Source organism: Oncorhynchus nerka, linkage group LG12, assembly GCF_034236695.1.
Source record: "Oncorhynchus nerka isolate Pitt River linkage group LG12, Oner_Uvic_2.0, whole genome shotgun sequence".
In the NCBI taxonomy this organism is placed as follows: domain Eukaryota; kingdom Metazoa; phylum Chordata; class Actinopteri; order Salmoniformes; family Salmonidae; genus Oncorhynchus; species Oncorhynchus nerka.
Window position 1 is genome coordinate 43165384 of NC_088407.1, and position 15077 is coordinate 43180460.

The following is a 15077-nucleotide window of genomic DNA, read 5'->3' on the forward strand; positions in this document are numbered from 1 at the left end:
AAACTCCCAGGGTGCAATGCGCTATCCAGGGCTGCTGGCTAACTACTGCCAGCAAGCCTAGACAAACGCGAAGCAGTCTAAATATATTGCTGGCATAACTACGTTATTTCACATTACTTTACTTTTGGGTTGTAGTCATATTATAATGCTCACATGAATGTCATGCTAAATATATGTTCATGTCATTCAAAAATAATTGGAATTGAGTTGCTAGTAATCTCTCGTGGACAGATGAAACGGTGAGAATCTGTCAAGGCTCACGTAGGATTATGTGATTACGAGTAGCAGTAGTTCCTGGTTTGGGGTTTTCGTCATTGATTATTTGACGAATCAGGGTTGGGCGAAGGTAGTGTTTAAATTGGTGCAATGATTTTCAAGCCTGGGTGCGGATGATAAACGGTTTCCATTACATTCCACAAACTCAAAATTGGCTATATTGTAAAAATGTATCAAATCAAAAATGACATTTTTACATTACATAAACATGTGTGAAATTACAGAAGAGAGGGGTATGGCGGAGAGTTTCCTTTTGCGAAGGAGGAGACTTCACTTCCTTCGAGCAAAGGTAATCACGATCATTAACAACACCCCCCCCCCCCCCCAGGAAATTACAAATTGACGCGAAATTACAAATTGCTTAGTTGTTTCTGTTGACTGGCCCTCGTCATCTGCTTTGTAATCAAAGTATTCCCAATGTTTGCTTCTGGAGACAGTTTTGTCAACAAGTTGCTGGCATGGAGGTATTATGTTTTTGTTTGAAGAAGAAATGTCATAATTTTCTCATCGCTTGCTTCTCAAAAGTGGCTCGCCCTATGTCAGCTGTAAGCGCATGTAGTCTGGCTAGCTTACTATTGCCTCCTTGAAAAGATTTAGACAAATTACGATACAGACGAGATCGTCTTAATCGGTATAAGACGTGAGACATATTTCACAGAAGTACCGAAAGTAACGCAAATTCCAGTACTGAACTGTTTTTCATCTTCTAAACCCTTTTTCAGGACCCTCTCTTTCAACGATAATTCCGTAAAAATCCAAATAACTTCACAGCTCTTCATTGTAAAGGGTTTAAACACTGTTTCCCATGCTTATTCAATGAACCATAAACAATTAATGAACATGCACCTGTGGAACGGTTGTTAAGACACTAACAGCTTACAGACGGTAGGCAATTAAGGTCACAGTTATGAAAACTTAGGACACTAAAGAGGCCTTTCTACTGACTCTGAAAAACACCAAAAGAAAGATACCCAGGGTCCCTGCTCATCTGTATGAATGTGCCTTAGGCATGCTGCAAGGAGGCATGAGGACTGCAGATGTGGCCAGGGTAATAAATTGCAGTGTCCTTACTGTGAGATGCCTAAGACAGCACTAAATCAACAACTGCCCGCGTTACACCAGGAATGCACAATCCCTCCATCAGTGCTCAGACTGTCCGCAATAGGCTGAGAGAGGCTGGACTGAGGGCTTATAGGCCTGTTGTAAGGCAGGTCCTCACCAGACAGTGATGGTCGGTTTTGCGTTTATCGTGAAAGGAATGAGCGTTACACCGAGGCCTGTACTCTGGAGGGGGACCGATTTGGAGGTGGAGGGTCCGTCATGGTTTGGGGCGGTGTGTCACAGCATCATCAGATTGAGCTTGTTGTCATTGCAGGCAATCTCAACGTTGTGCGTTACAGGAAGACATCCTCCTCCCTCATGTGGTACCCTTCCTGCAGGCTCATCCTGACATGACCCTCCAACATGACAATGCCACCAGCCATACTGCTCGTTCTGTGCGTGATTTCCTGCAAGACAGGAATGTCAGTGTTCTGCCATGGCTAGCAAAGGGCCCGGATCTCTATCCCATAGAGACCTGTTGGATCGGAGGGTGAGGGCTAGGGCCATTCCCCCGAGAAATGTCCGGGAACTTGCAGGTGCCTTGGTGGAAGAGTGGGGTAACATCTCAAAGCAAGAACTGGCAAATCTGGTGCAGTCCATGAGGAGGAGTACTGCAGTACTTAATGCAGCAGGTTACTTTTGATTTTGAGCCCCCCTTTGTTTAGGGACACATTATTCCATTTCTGTTAGTCACATGTCTGTGGAACTTGTTCAGTTTATGTCTCAGTTGTTGAAACTTGTTATTTTCATACAAATATTTATGCCTCCCTGATGCAGTGAAAAAGAAAAATGAAGTAGGCTTTATACGACATTAGTGCAGACCCATCACATTTGTTGCTCATCTGGATTCACTGGTTATACGTACCAACCAAACTTGGGAGGGCACGATGGTCCTCTTTTGATTAGTAACTGCTTCCAGGCCTGCTATGATGTTCAGCTAGAAATGGTTAGTATGCTTAGAACCGTGGATGGGCTAGCTAATCCAGAATCACAAGGGTTTAGCCTATTTGAACTTGACTGGCACCCCGTAGTAAAGATCGGAGTCTTGCAGTGAACATTTGCCTGTTCCTATTTACGATAACCTATTTCAATAAATATGTGATACAGAACGCAAAGGAGGAATGTAGGCCACACAATGCAGAGAATTCCACCAAAGCAGCGCAAAATGTCCAGTCAGAAAGTATTGTTTCTTGCTGACTCTCTCTGTCAGATGCATTAGGCTATAGCCTAAACATATTCATGATTTTTTAAATATATATAATGGACACTCCTAATGGACACCTATCTTATGTTTAGCTGTTTAAAAAAAAAACGGTCTATATTCCCTTCTCTCTGCATTCTATATGGTTTATGTATATGGCTGAAGGCTACGCTTCATCGTTGTACGCATGGCTTTCTCCCGATTTAAACGATGAATGTAACGGAGTTCCATCTCAAAACCTTATTTGAATAGCCTGAAATGTAAGTTAGCCAGGGGACTGATAATGAGAGAGAACAACCAATAACAATAGTCTTTAGAAAAGTCAAATGACAAGTTTATTTAAGTTTAAGCTTATTAAGAAAGAAAAATATCCATGCTGGCCCGGGAAAATCCCTCCAAGCGAGGTTGAAAACAAAATGGCCAATAACCTATCCTCATTCCTCCTACTGGCCTAGCATAAAAGCTTTAAGACAAGTTAAAATGATGAACAGTAGCTTATATCCCAAATATTCTAGCCTACCCAAGGTGTTGTCCTAAAGTTGTGGCTTTTTAAAACAAGAGTGAAAGTCTATAGACTAAGCAAGTGGTCACCAACCGGTCAATCGCCAAGTCATTCCTAGTCCATTGTCTTTTGTTTGGAGCACTGCTGTCAATGTTGAGTAAGGACATGCACCCGATTCCGCATAAAAGTAGGCCTATATGCTACCTGGCCTGTGCGCAAATGTAGGTATATACTGAAAATGTGCCCATTTGGGGATCTGATAGTGTTTCTGATTGGCATCTTGACTAATGAGCTGTGGAGCTTCTCAAAGTATTGTTTTCGTCACCTCAAAGTAAAACAAACAAAGTCTGTTTTTCCATCCATTGAGAATGACAATAGTTCCTCAATCTTTTTGAAAAATCTTTCCAGCTCTCCCTTTCAATAACCATGGTGTGAAAGGGAAAAATGTCATGCTCTGATCTAGTGGAAATGTCATAAAATTGGTCTACCCGATGAGCGCTTATCCCTTGTGCAAAATAGCATACAGCTGTGTCTGACCAAGCCCAGAATATTTTATACAATGTTGCAAGTTTGTTAGTGCAAGCTTCTTTCAAGTTCGTGGCAGACAGACCATGCGTAGCCAATGTGATTTATAAGATATCTTTTTTTATCAGGATAGTTTCTACCTGCAGGCTGCAATGTTTTTATTTGTTGGCTTTATTTCGGCTATTTTTACATAGTTGGCAATGGCAATAGAAGTTACTTTTTAGGTTTGTATAATTTTTATTTAGATTTGAATAGAACCCCAGGTTGCTGAGGAGAATTTTTGTTCTGAAATAAAGCCCTTTTGTGGGGAAAACTCATTCTGGTTGGCTGGGCCTGGCTCCTCAGTGGGAGGGCCAGGCTGACTTGTGGGAATTGTGGGAATTGATGGGAAATGATGTAAATATATCACTAGCCACTTTAAACAATGCTACCTTATATAATGTTACTTACCCTACATTATTCATCTCATATGCATACGTATATACTGTACTCTAGATCATCGACTGCATCCTTATGTAATACATGTATCACTAGCCACTTTAACTATGCCACTTTGTTTACTTTGTCTACATACTCATCTCATATGTATATACTGTACTCGATACCATCTACTGTATGCTGCTCTGTACCATCACTCATTCATATATCCTTATGTACATATTCCTTTTCCCTTTACACTGTGTATAAGACAGTAGTTTTGGAATTGTTAGTTAGATTACTTGTTGGTTATCACTGCATTGTCGGAACTAGAAGCACAAGCATTTCGCTACACTCGCATTAACATCTGCTAACCATGTGTATGTGACAAATACAATTTGATTTGATTTGAGGGCCAGGCTGACTTGTGTGTGGGCCTATTGCCCTCCCAGGCCCACCCATGGCTGCACCCCTGCCCAATCATGGGAAATCTATAGATAAGGGCCTAATTCATTTATTTCAATGACTGATTTCCTCATATGAACTTTAACTCAGTAAAATATTTGAAATTGTTGCATATTGCGTTTATATTTTTGTTTAGTATAGTTGATTGTATTAAGACACATAGGGTGTGTATATACAGTGTCTTCAGAAAGTATTGAGACCCCTTGACATTTTCCACATTTTGTTACGTTACAGCCTTATTCGAAAATGGATTCTAAAATGTTGCAGCCTTATTTTTAATGACGAAGCGAAAACAGTTTTTTAGAAATTTTTGCATATGTATAAAAATCACATTTACATAAGGATTCAGATCCTTTACTCAGTACTTCGTTGAAGCACCTTTGGCAGCGATTACAGCCTCAAGTCTTCTTGTGTATGACGCTACAAGCTTGGCACACCTGTATTCGGGGAGTTTGTCCCATTGTTCTCTGCAGATCATCTCAACCTTTGTCAGGTTGGATGAGGAGCATCAATGCACAGCTATCTTCAGATCTCTCCTTCGATCAGGTTCAATTCCGGGCTCTGGCTGGGCCACTCAAGGACATTCAGAGACTTGTCCTGATGCCACTCCTGCGTTGTCTTGGCTGTGTGCTAAGGGCCATTATCCTGTTGGAAGGTGAACCTTCGCCCCGGTCCTGAGCGTCCGGAGCAGGTTTTCATCAAGGATCTCTCTACTTTGCTCCGTTCATCTTTCCCTTTATCCTGACTAGTCTCCCAGTCCCTGCTACTGAAAAACATCCCCACAGCACGATGCTGCCACCAACATGCTTCACTGTAGGGATGGTTCCAGGTTTCCTCCAGAAGTGACGCTTTGCATTCAGGAGAAGAGTTCAATCTTGGATCCGTCAGACCAGAGCATCTTGTTTCTCATGGTCTGGGAGTCTTTAGGTGCCTTTTGGCAAACTCCAAATAGAGTGTCATGTGCCTTTTACTGAGGAGTGGCTTCCGTCTGTGTCACGTCCTGACCTTAGTTCCTTTTTTATGTCTCTGTTTTAGTTTGGTCAGGGTGTGAGTTGGGGTGGGCATTCTATGTTTTGTGTTCTATGTTTTCCATTTCTATGTGTTTGGCCTGGTATGGTTCCCAATCAGAGGCAACTGGCAATCGTTGTCTCTGATTGAGAACCATACTTAGGCAGCCTGTTTTTCCCACTTGGGTTGTGGGTAGTTGTTTCTGTGTCTCTACCAGACAGGACTGTTTCGGTTGTTCTTTTGTTTACTTTGTGTTTCAGTGTTCAGCTTATCGAATAAATTTAACATGGACACTTACCACGCTGCATCTTAGTCCTCTCCTTCCAACAGCCGTTACAGTCTGGCCACTCTACCATAAAGGCCTGATTGGTGGAGTGCTGCAGAGATGGTTGTCCTTCTGGAAGTTTCTCCCATCTCCACAGAGGAAGTCTGGAGCTCTGTCAAAGTGACCATCGGGTTCTTGTTCACCTCCCTGACCAAGGCCCTTCTCAGTTTGGCCAGGCTGCCAGTTCTAGGAAGAGTCTTGGTGGTTCCAAACTTCTTTAATTTAAGAAGGATGGAGGGAGGCCACTGTGTTCTTGGGGACCTTCAATGCTGCAGACATTTTTTGGTACCCTTCCCCAGATCTGTGCTTCGACACAATCCTGTCTCGGAGCTCTACGGACAATTCCTTCGACCTCATGGCTTGGTTTTTGCTCTGACATGCACTGTCAACTGCGGGACCTTAAATTGACAGGTGTGTGCCTTTCATGTCCAATCAATTGAATTTACCAAAGGTGGACTCCAATCAAGTTGTCGTGTCAATTTTAGAATAAGGCTGTAACGTAACAAAATGTGGAAAAAGCCAAGGGGTCTGAATACTTTTGAAATGCACTGTATATGGAAAAAATACACCAATCGATTGGTCGAAAGAACAGACGACTTTTGGTCAACCAAGATGTTTTTTGTCGGGGACAGCCCCAATGCTCACTTAGCTGTGCCTTACCTGTAATACTAAAATTATCTATTACCAGTGTGATCAAATACCACATTTGAATATATAATTTCAAAATGGTCTGAGAAGAACAACATTGGCAGGGCAACTCAAGGATAGACAGTATGCAGTGATGATATATTGGGCCTATAGCCTACTGCATAAACCTCATTGCTACAGAACTGTTTTTAATTGGTTAAAGTTGCATAGGCTTAAGTTTGTTTTAAGCAACTCTGAGCGTGAGATCTCGGCTTGCATTTTGACACACAGAGGGATCTCTGCATAAGCTTTTTTCAATCACAGCTTTATGAGAGTTATAACAAACTATTATTTATTTTTCTATTATTTTATGAGGCAAATAAAGCAATTATTATCCAGTCCTAAACGCAGTAGACTGCTTCTATCTAGCCCATGTCACTCCGGTAAGACAAAAAAAGAATGTGTATATCACGATAGGACAAAGCCCAACCCTACTAACCAGTGTGATATAAACGGGTACAATTGATTGAGATTCTCGTTGAAAACAACATTCCATGGTCATTTTGGTCATTGTAACTCAATCCAGGAAATTAATTTATATTTTGGATTAACTTTCTAAAGATGATTTGACAGGACGTACAATTGTTGAATGAAAGCAAAAGTGGTTCAAGGATCTCAGACCCCTGTTAGCCTTGGACTGGCCCTTCGATGGAATGACTAGCTGTGTTATTTTTATAGGTATTGTTGTGTGTGTGACACACACAAAAACACAGTACGTACCTATGCTGTCATAAGCGAGGGCCAGTGACCCTCATGCCACGTCATCATCTTTCCATTTGGTCACTTTCGGTTGTGTCACGTCCGCAGGGGAGAATGCCATTGTGATCGTGGCTGGTGCCAACCTGCTACTGGGTGGCGAGGATCTGCGGCGGGCACTGCCAGCCTTAAGCCATGCCAAGGTAATGGTGTGCCAGCTGGAGATCAGCCCGGACACCTCCCTGCAGGCCCTGCGCCTGTCCCATGAGAACAACGGTCAGTCTGGACGTCTATCTATGTACTGTCTTCGTACTGTCTACCTCTTTCTGTCTGTTGGCCTGTCCCATGAGAACACCGGTACGTCTGTCTGCTTTGTCTGTCCTGAAGCAACGCTCGACAATCTCTGTTCCAACCTACAGTGATTCATCAGGGAATTTCTTTTAGATTCTGATTTATCGAGAACTAAGCCTGCTTTACTGGCACAATCCTCTGTTCATTCATACATTATTGAAATTGACACTGAGGCCTCATATCACCAATATCTTATTTTCCCAGATTGGCTTTGTTGTTCAGAATAACATACCTAGCTATATATACAACGGGGTCTGACATGATTGACACCCTTGATAAAAATGAGCAAAAATGACTGTGTAAAATAAATCATATTGTATGCTCAAAGAAATTATACTAATACAATTGTTCAGAGAAAGAGATTTTGTAGTAAACTTTTTATTTTTTCACTCAAAAAAGTAGGGCTAAAAATTGACAGCCTTTTTCCCCGTGCCTTTCAATACCACCGCTTACGAGGATAATGACACTGAGCCTTTTTCAAAAATCTTTTATGAGCTGGAGAACACATTGGGAGGGATCTTAGACCATTCCTCCATACAGAATCCTTCCAGATCCCTTATATCCTTAGTCTGTGCATTTCCAAAGAGCTCTATTTTCATGTCATCTGACCAAAGTACCGGTTCCAATCCAAGTGCCAATGCCGTTTCAAATCAAATTTGATATGTCACATGCGCCAAATACAATGGTGGGAAAGGGCAGTGTTTGAATGAGATGGAGATTGCGTCATCAGTGGATCTGTTGGGGTGGAATAGAAATTGGAGTGGGTCTAGAGTTTCTGGCATGATGGTGTTTATGTAAGCCATGACCAGCCTTTCAAAGCACTTCATGGCTACCGACGTGAGTGCTACAGGGTGGTAATCATTTAGGCAGGTTACCTTCGCTTTCTTGGCCACATGGAATTTGGTGGTCTGTTTGTAACATGTAGGTATTACAGACTCGGCCAGAGAGAGGTTGAAAATCGTCCGGTACAGCTGGTGCTCTCACGCATGCTTCAGTGTTGCTTGCCTCGAAGCGAGCATAAAATGCATTTAGCTCGTCTGGTAGGCTCGCATCACTGAGCAGCTCGCGGCTGGGTTTCCCTTTGTTGTCCGTAATAGTTTTCAAGCCCTGCCACATCTGACGAGCGCCAGAGCTGGTGTGGTAGGATTCAATCGTTGCCTGTTTGATGGTTCATCTGATGGCATAGCGGGATGTTTTATAAGAGATCAGATTTGCCAAATGGAGGGCGAGGGAGATCTTTGTATGCGTCTTTGTGTGTGGAATAAAGTTGGCCTAGAGTTTTTTCCCCTCTGGTTGCAGTTGTGACATGCTGGTAGAAATTAGGTAAAATTAATTTAAGTTTTCCTGTATTAAAATCCCCGGCCACTAAGAGTGCTGTTTCTGAATAAGCATTTTCTTGTTTGCTTATGGCCTTATACATCTCATTGTGTGTGGTCTTAGTGCCAGCATCAGTTTGTGGTGGTAAATAGACTGCTACGAATAATATAGATGAGAACTCTCTTGGTAGATAGTGTGGTCTACAGCTTATCATGAGGTATTCTGCCTCAGGTGAGCAATACCTTGAGACTTCTTTAATATTAGACATCTCGCACCACAGTTATTTACGTAGCTACCCTGTCCTGCACGGAGAAGCCAGCCAGTTCTATATTATTCGTGTTGTTGTTCAGCCAATAATACCGAGGGTAGTAGGAGTTTACCTACTCGTGGTCAAATTCTTACAAGACACCCCGCCCTCCTCACCTTTTTTCTCCATCTTTTCTTCATGCTGATGACGGGATTTGGACCTTGTCTCGACAAAGCAGTTCGTGTCGGACTCAAAATGGCACAGTTGGTTATGAGCCCTTAAAACGGCAGCCCTTTGTTGGTTGACATGTAAATAGAACTCTTTGGTCATGCACCAGTGGTTGGTTTGGCATCAAAATGAGAATGCATGAGCAGAAAAGAACCCCATACCTACTGTAAAATATGATGGTTGATCTTTGATGTTAAAGTGGCTATTTTGCTTTCACTGGTCCTGGCGTCCTTGTTAAGGTCAACGGCGTCATACACTTTACCCAGTACTAGGATATTTTTAGCCAAAAACCTGTCCACAAATGGATCTTCCAGCAAGATAACCCCAAGCATACATGAAAATACACAAAGAAATGGTTAATTGGCCACAAAATCAACATTTTGCAACAGCCATCTGTCTCCAGAATTGAAACCCATTGAAAACCTGTGGTCCATAAGCACAGATGAAGAATACCAAGGATTTGGAAGGATTCTGTAGATCCTTCCAACTCATAAAATATTTTAGAAAAAGGTTCTGTGCCATTATCCTCTGAATGTGAGGTATTGAAAACAGGGGTGTCAATAATTTTGACCCCTACCTTTTTAAATTATTTTTTTATTACTTGTTAAACAAAATCTCTTTCTCTGAGCAATTGTATTAGTTTGAAATAATATTATTTCCCAAATGTTTTGTGCATACAATATACAGTTGAAGTCGGAAGTTTACATACACTTAGGTTGAAGTCATTAAAACTAATTTTCCAACCACTCCACAAATTTCTTGTTAACAAACTATAGTTTTGCCAAGTCGGTGTTCATAAACTGAGAAGTGGTCCTCGGTAAATGCAGCTGCCACTGATTTCCCTGCAATATATTATCGCCCTCAAAATGTAAAAGGGGTACGTTACCTCGCTGAGTCTGTATCAGTCTTTATCTGTGAGTGTGTGTTTCGCAAGCTGGGTGTGTGCATGCATGTGACGTGTGTGTTTGTCAAGGTACAGTATACCACTTCATTAATAAACTTCCCCACCCAAAAGAATGGCAGCTCCAGGTAAATAAAGCACCACACCTCCAATGGGAATAACTAGACCACGGAGCTCTATCATCATTAGCACCCCAGTCTATTATTGGACCGCATCGGTGTCTCACATCTGTGGAGTTGAGACATACGGGGACATCCGGCTCTGGTGTCGGGGCCCTTTTATTAGTTACCACCATCCACTTCCAAAGCATGTCATAATGGGCTCTCGCCCACCTCATTGCCCACAGATGGGCAATCTGGGCAACCCAGATGGCATCGCGCGCCATCTCTGACGTACCACCTCTGATATCATATACCCTGGCATGGATTATCAACTCCCTCTGCCAAGGCGCTAATAGGCATCACTGCGTGGAGAGATAAGAGACAATTTGATGTGATAGCAGCACAAGCAGATTACGTGAATGTCAGCCCCCGGAAGGGGTGCGGTGTCAATGGTTTGGCCCGGGGGCTAATGACGCGATTGGATCGTCAGGTGACGGAGCTCGCTGCTGCCCGGCCTACGCAAATGACTCCTTGGGAGGTTTTCCTTAAGGATGAAAGAGAAACAGATTCTTAGAAATAACTCTCCAGGGTTGAGGTACTGTACTGTTGCTTTTTCATGCTGTACACTTGGTGTTGCGTCACATAGTCACTGAAATAATGTTTTTTAAGATATTTGTTATCATACATTATATGGTAAATATGTATATTTACTGTATATATACTGAACAAAACTATAAACATGCAACAATTTCAACATTAATGCTCAAATAAGGAAATCAGTCAATTGAAATAAATAAATTAGGCCCTAATCTATGGATTTAACATGACTGGGCATGGGTGGGCCTGGGAGGGCATGGGAGGCAGGCCCAGCCAATCAGAATAAGTTTTCCCCCACAAAAGGGCTTTATTACAGACAGAAATGCTCAAACGATCCCGCAGGTGAAGAAGCTGGATGTGGATTATGGTAGAGAAGTTAAATTCTCTGGCAACGGCTCTGGCGAACATTCCTGCAGTCAGCATGTCAAGTGCATGCTCCCTTATCTGTAGCATTCTGTTGTGTGACAAAACTGCACATTTGTGACTTGTTTAAGGAAACTAGGCGTATGTCGCGTGTCACTACTTCACAGGAGAGTCATTTGAACGTGAACTTTGTTTTAAAATCAAAACGCGTTTTTTGGCAGAAATGCCTTGTGGAACATGTGAACTTTCATGTGCCTTAATAACAAACTTGTACGGCATCTGTAAATACGAATAAAATTGTTAAATTACGAGCCTAGTTGGTTTAGCCACGGACAAAGACAGGAACGTTCCCGCTAGCCACGATTGTCTGAGATAATGGATGGGCTGGATATGCCGAGAGATGAGTTTGGATTGGTCTGCTGTGGAGCACACTTCTGTCTATAACATGAGTTGGTCAGTATGTGGCTTTTTTGAAAGATGTGATGTAGTAGAACTGCAAAAGTGTTGCTCTCCACTTCTGGAGGACCATGTTTTGAAATCAGTGGAAGGCCCAGTGGAATTAGAGTATGATAGCTAAGGAGATGGAGAAAATTCTGCCGTTTGATTGCAAATATGCAGGCTTTGGTATAAAACACCTGTCTCCGGATTACATCTTCAAGCTAAGGGCAACCATGGCATCCATGACAGAGAGGGAGAAGCGTTCATCCATGTATACGGGTAAGAGTCTAGCTAGCCGCATTTTCAGATATTACACGTTTCTAATTTTGTCAAAGTAATTTTAATTTCAAGTTAGTGTACTTTTAGCTAGCTGGCTAACGTTAGCTGGCTTGCTCACTAGCTAACATTATGTGTATGATCTGTGTACTTTAGTAATATTATTCATATGTCAGAGCCATTTACATGGCTAATTATAGCCTAATGTTAGCTAGCTAGCTAACATTGAACCTGGTTGGTTAGCCACCTGCATATTTATGCAGGGTAGTAACGTTATGAGTTGGGATTATGGTTCATTGTTTTGCTAGCTAGCTAGCTACATGTCTAAACAAAAGACTCCACTATGCAAGTGACCATTCCGGGAGACACCTGAAAATAGAATGTTCATGATGTCACTGAACGCACATCTGTTGATAGACGTGCTAAATGCTGGTAAGTGTACTTTTTAGCTAGCGCTCTGGCTATCTACTCCGATTTCAGAGCACTCAGCTACATGTCTAAACAAAAGACTCCACTATGCAAGTGACCATTTCAATAGAATGTTCATGATGTTGTTGATAGGATTATTCGCTCTGGCTATCTACTCCGATTTCAGAGCACTCTTGTCTGAGTGTGCCAGAGCACAGAATAACTAACGAATTTACAAACGCTCAACACCCGTTGAATATGGCCAGTGTCAGTGAACGTTAAATTGTTGCCAGCAGCACAGTTTCAGTCTCTACTTTTATCCAATGTAAAAAATTATGTTGATACATAAGACCGAATCGAGCCGGTCCCTCACATATTAGAGTGGCCTTTTATTGTCACCAGCACAAGGTGCACCTGTGTAATGATCATGCTGTTTAATCAGCTTCTTGAAATGCCACATCTGTCAGGTGGATAGATTATCTTGGCAAAGGAGAAATGATCACTAACAGGGATATAAACAAATGTGTGCACAAATTTGAGAGAAATAAGCTTTTTTGTGCATATGGAACATTTCTGGGATCTTTTATGAAACATGGCACCAACACTTTACATGTTTTTTCATACACTGAATTATTGATTTATTTTTTAGACTGTGTATCATTCTTCCCAACTAAGGAACATGTTGTTTATTCTCCATCTTTCTTTCTATCCTTTCACTCTACCTCGTAAGCAAGGAGAGGGTAATTATTTGAACCTGTAAGTGGTAATGCATCCATCCAAAGCCCTCTTTCTCTCTCTCTCGCTCCGTCTCTCTTTCTCTCTCACTTTCTCCATTTTCTGTCCCTCTTTCTTTTTGCTCTCTGTTCAAGACGTAGCTTTTATATTTTCTCACCAGATGCAATTAGAGCCTCTTAAACACTCTCCAAACGCTCTCCGGTGACTCATCCATCTGTGTGTGTGTGTGTGTGTGTGTGTGTGTGTGTGTGTGTGTGTGTGAGACTGCCTGCCTCACCCTCTCCTGACCTTTTCCATATATCTCTCTCTCTTACTTTCTATCTCACCTACTTGTTATTTCTCTCTTTCAGCCTCCTCCTCTCTTTACTTTTCTCCTTCTGCCTCTTCTAAACCCCTGCCTTTCTTTTTCTTTCTCGATCACTTTCTCCCTCCCTACATTTCTGTCTCTCATCCGGATAGTCCTCAAGAGAAAAACTATGGTGTGTGTGTGTGTGTGTGCGTGCGTGGGCGCATGCATGCGTACATAAACACACGCAAGTATATCGGAGGATGGCAATTATAAATGCAAGCAGCTCAGCCGACCTGACGAACCAAAAGACGTTGGGATCCTATTCCCTATATAGTGCACTACTTTTGACCAAGACCGATAGGTAATAGGCCATTTGGAACGCACCCCGAGACTCACAACACCTCCAGACATGACTCAGATGTTACCACATCTGCCATAACAGATGTGGCTCTAACCTACTCTCGCTCTACAGTACTGCACATCTACTACAGCTGTTCCCCACAACACCTGGAGGGAAAAATGGTAGTGAGCTGACTGATGACTATTAGCTAATGTCTGAATATTTTAACACCTATGTCTGGCAGTTGCATATAGCTTTGGGTCGAGTCATTGTGTTATTATGGTTATGACAGACTGTGACGTTAGCACTGGACTGCACTTCAGGGTTCAATTCACAAAGTTAATTGAATTCGGTCAATTCGGGAAGTGAAATGTCAATGCCAATTTTCCTATTAGCTCTTCCATACACAATATTGGAATTGGAATTTCATTTTACCTCCTGATTTGATTTGTCTAGGTCCATTAATACCAGTATTTGTTACTATAGTGACCTTGATTTGTGTGAATTAAAATAGAATTGACCTCAACGCTGCTTTACTGGCAAGTGCAGTGGCCACATGTTTGTATGTGCAGTTTCCTGCACTGTAGCTTATTCACCAGCATATCTCTGGACTGGGGTTGAACCATCCTTCCTGGTCACGTGGTCGATGTAAACATACACGGACATGTGGTGTCACCACAGATGGCAGATGGGCCTCAAGACCGGATGGGGGTAAGAGGAAGTGGGTGATAGCGCTGTCCTTACACCTCAACTGGCTGCGCCTCTTTAGTTTACACTGCATTAGATACACAGAAACAGAAAGAGAGAGAGAGATAGACGAAGGAAGAGTGACATGAGAGAGTGGGAGGAATAGAGAACAAGGAGCCAGGGTACAGTATTTGAGAGAGAGATTCAGAGAGAGATGATGTCTAGAAAGAGGAGATACAATAAAGAGAGAGGGGAGATAAAGACTGGCGGAGAGAATGAAGAAAAAGTGAGCTGAGAGAGTGTACAGAGAGAGGGATGAGGGTCAATTGAAACTAGCTGTGAAAGTGAAGAGGGGGCAGATATTGAGAGAGCGAGAGGAAAGAGAGGGGTTTATTTGAAATTGTATCATATCAGAAACCTCTTTTCCCTCTTGGAAAGTGGAAGGAAGGTGTGATCTGTATCATCGAAACAGAGGTTGTGTAAGCTGAGTTTGACGTGTTGTCTGCGTGTGTGTACGCGCGTGTGTGACGCACTGTTTCCACTTTTACTCGAAAGAGGCCCTAGCATCCACCTCAGAGCGCCAGGTGGCTAAAGCC

General features: G+C 42.4%; 1 protein-coding gene across 3 annotated transcripts in view; it reads left to right on the forward strand.

Annotated features, from left to right (window-relative positions):
• rbks (ribokinase) overlaps window positions 1–15077 on the forward strand; it is an 80341-nt gene that overhangs the window by 41784 nt on the left and 23480 nt on the right. For 2 of the 3 annotated variants that reach the window (XM_029674927.2, XM_065025608.1), the window contains exon 6: window positions 7315–7479. The exons of the other annotated variant lie outside the window; for it this stretch is intronic. In XM_029674927.2, the coding sequence (XP_029530787.1) occupies window positions 7315–7479 (165 nt within the window). The remainder of the gene's footprint in view (window positions 1–7314; window positions 7480–15077) is intronic. 3 annotated transcript variants of the gene reach the window in all.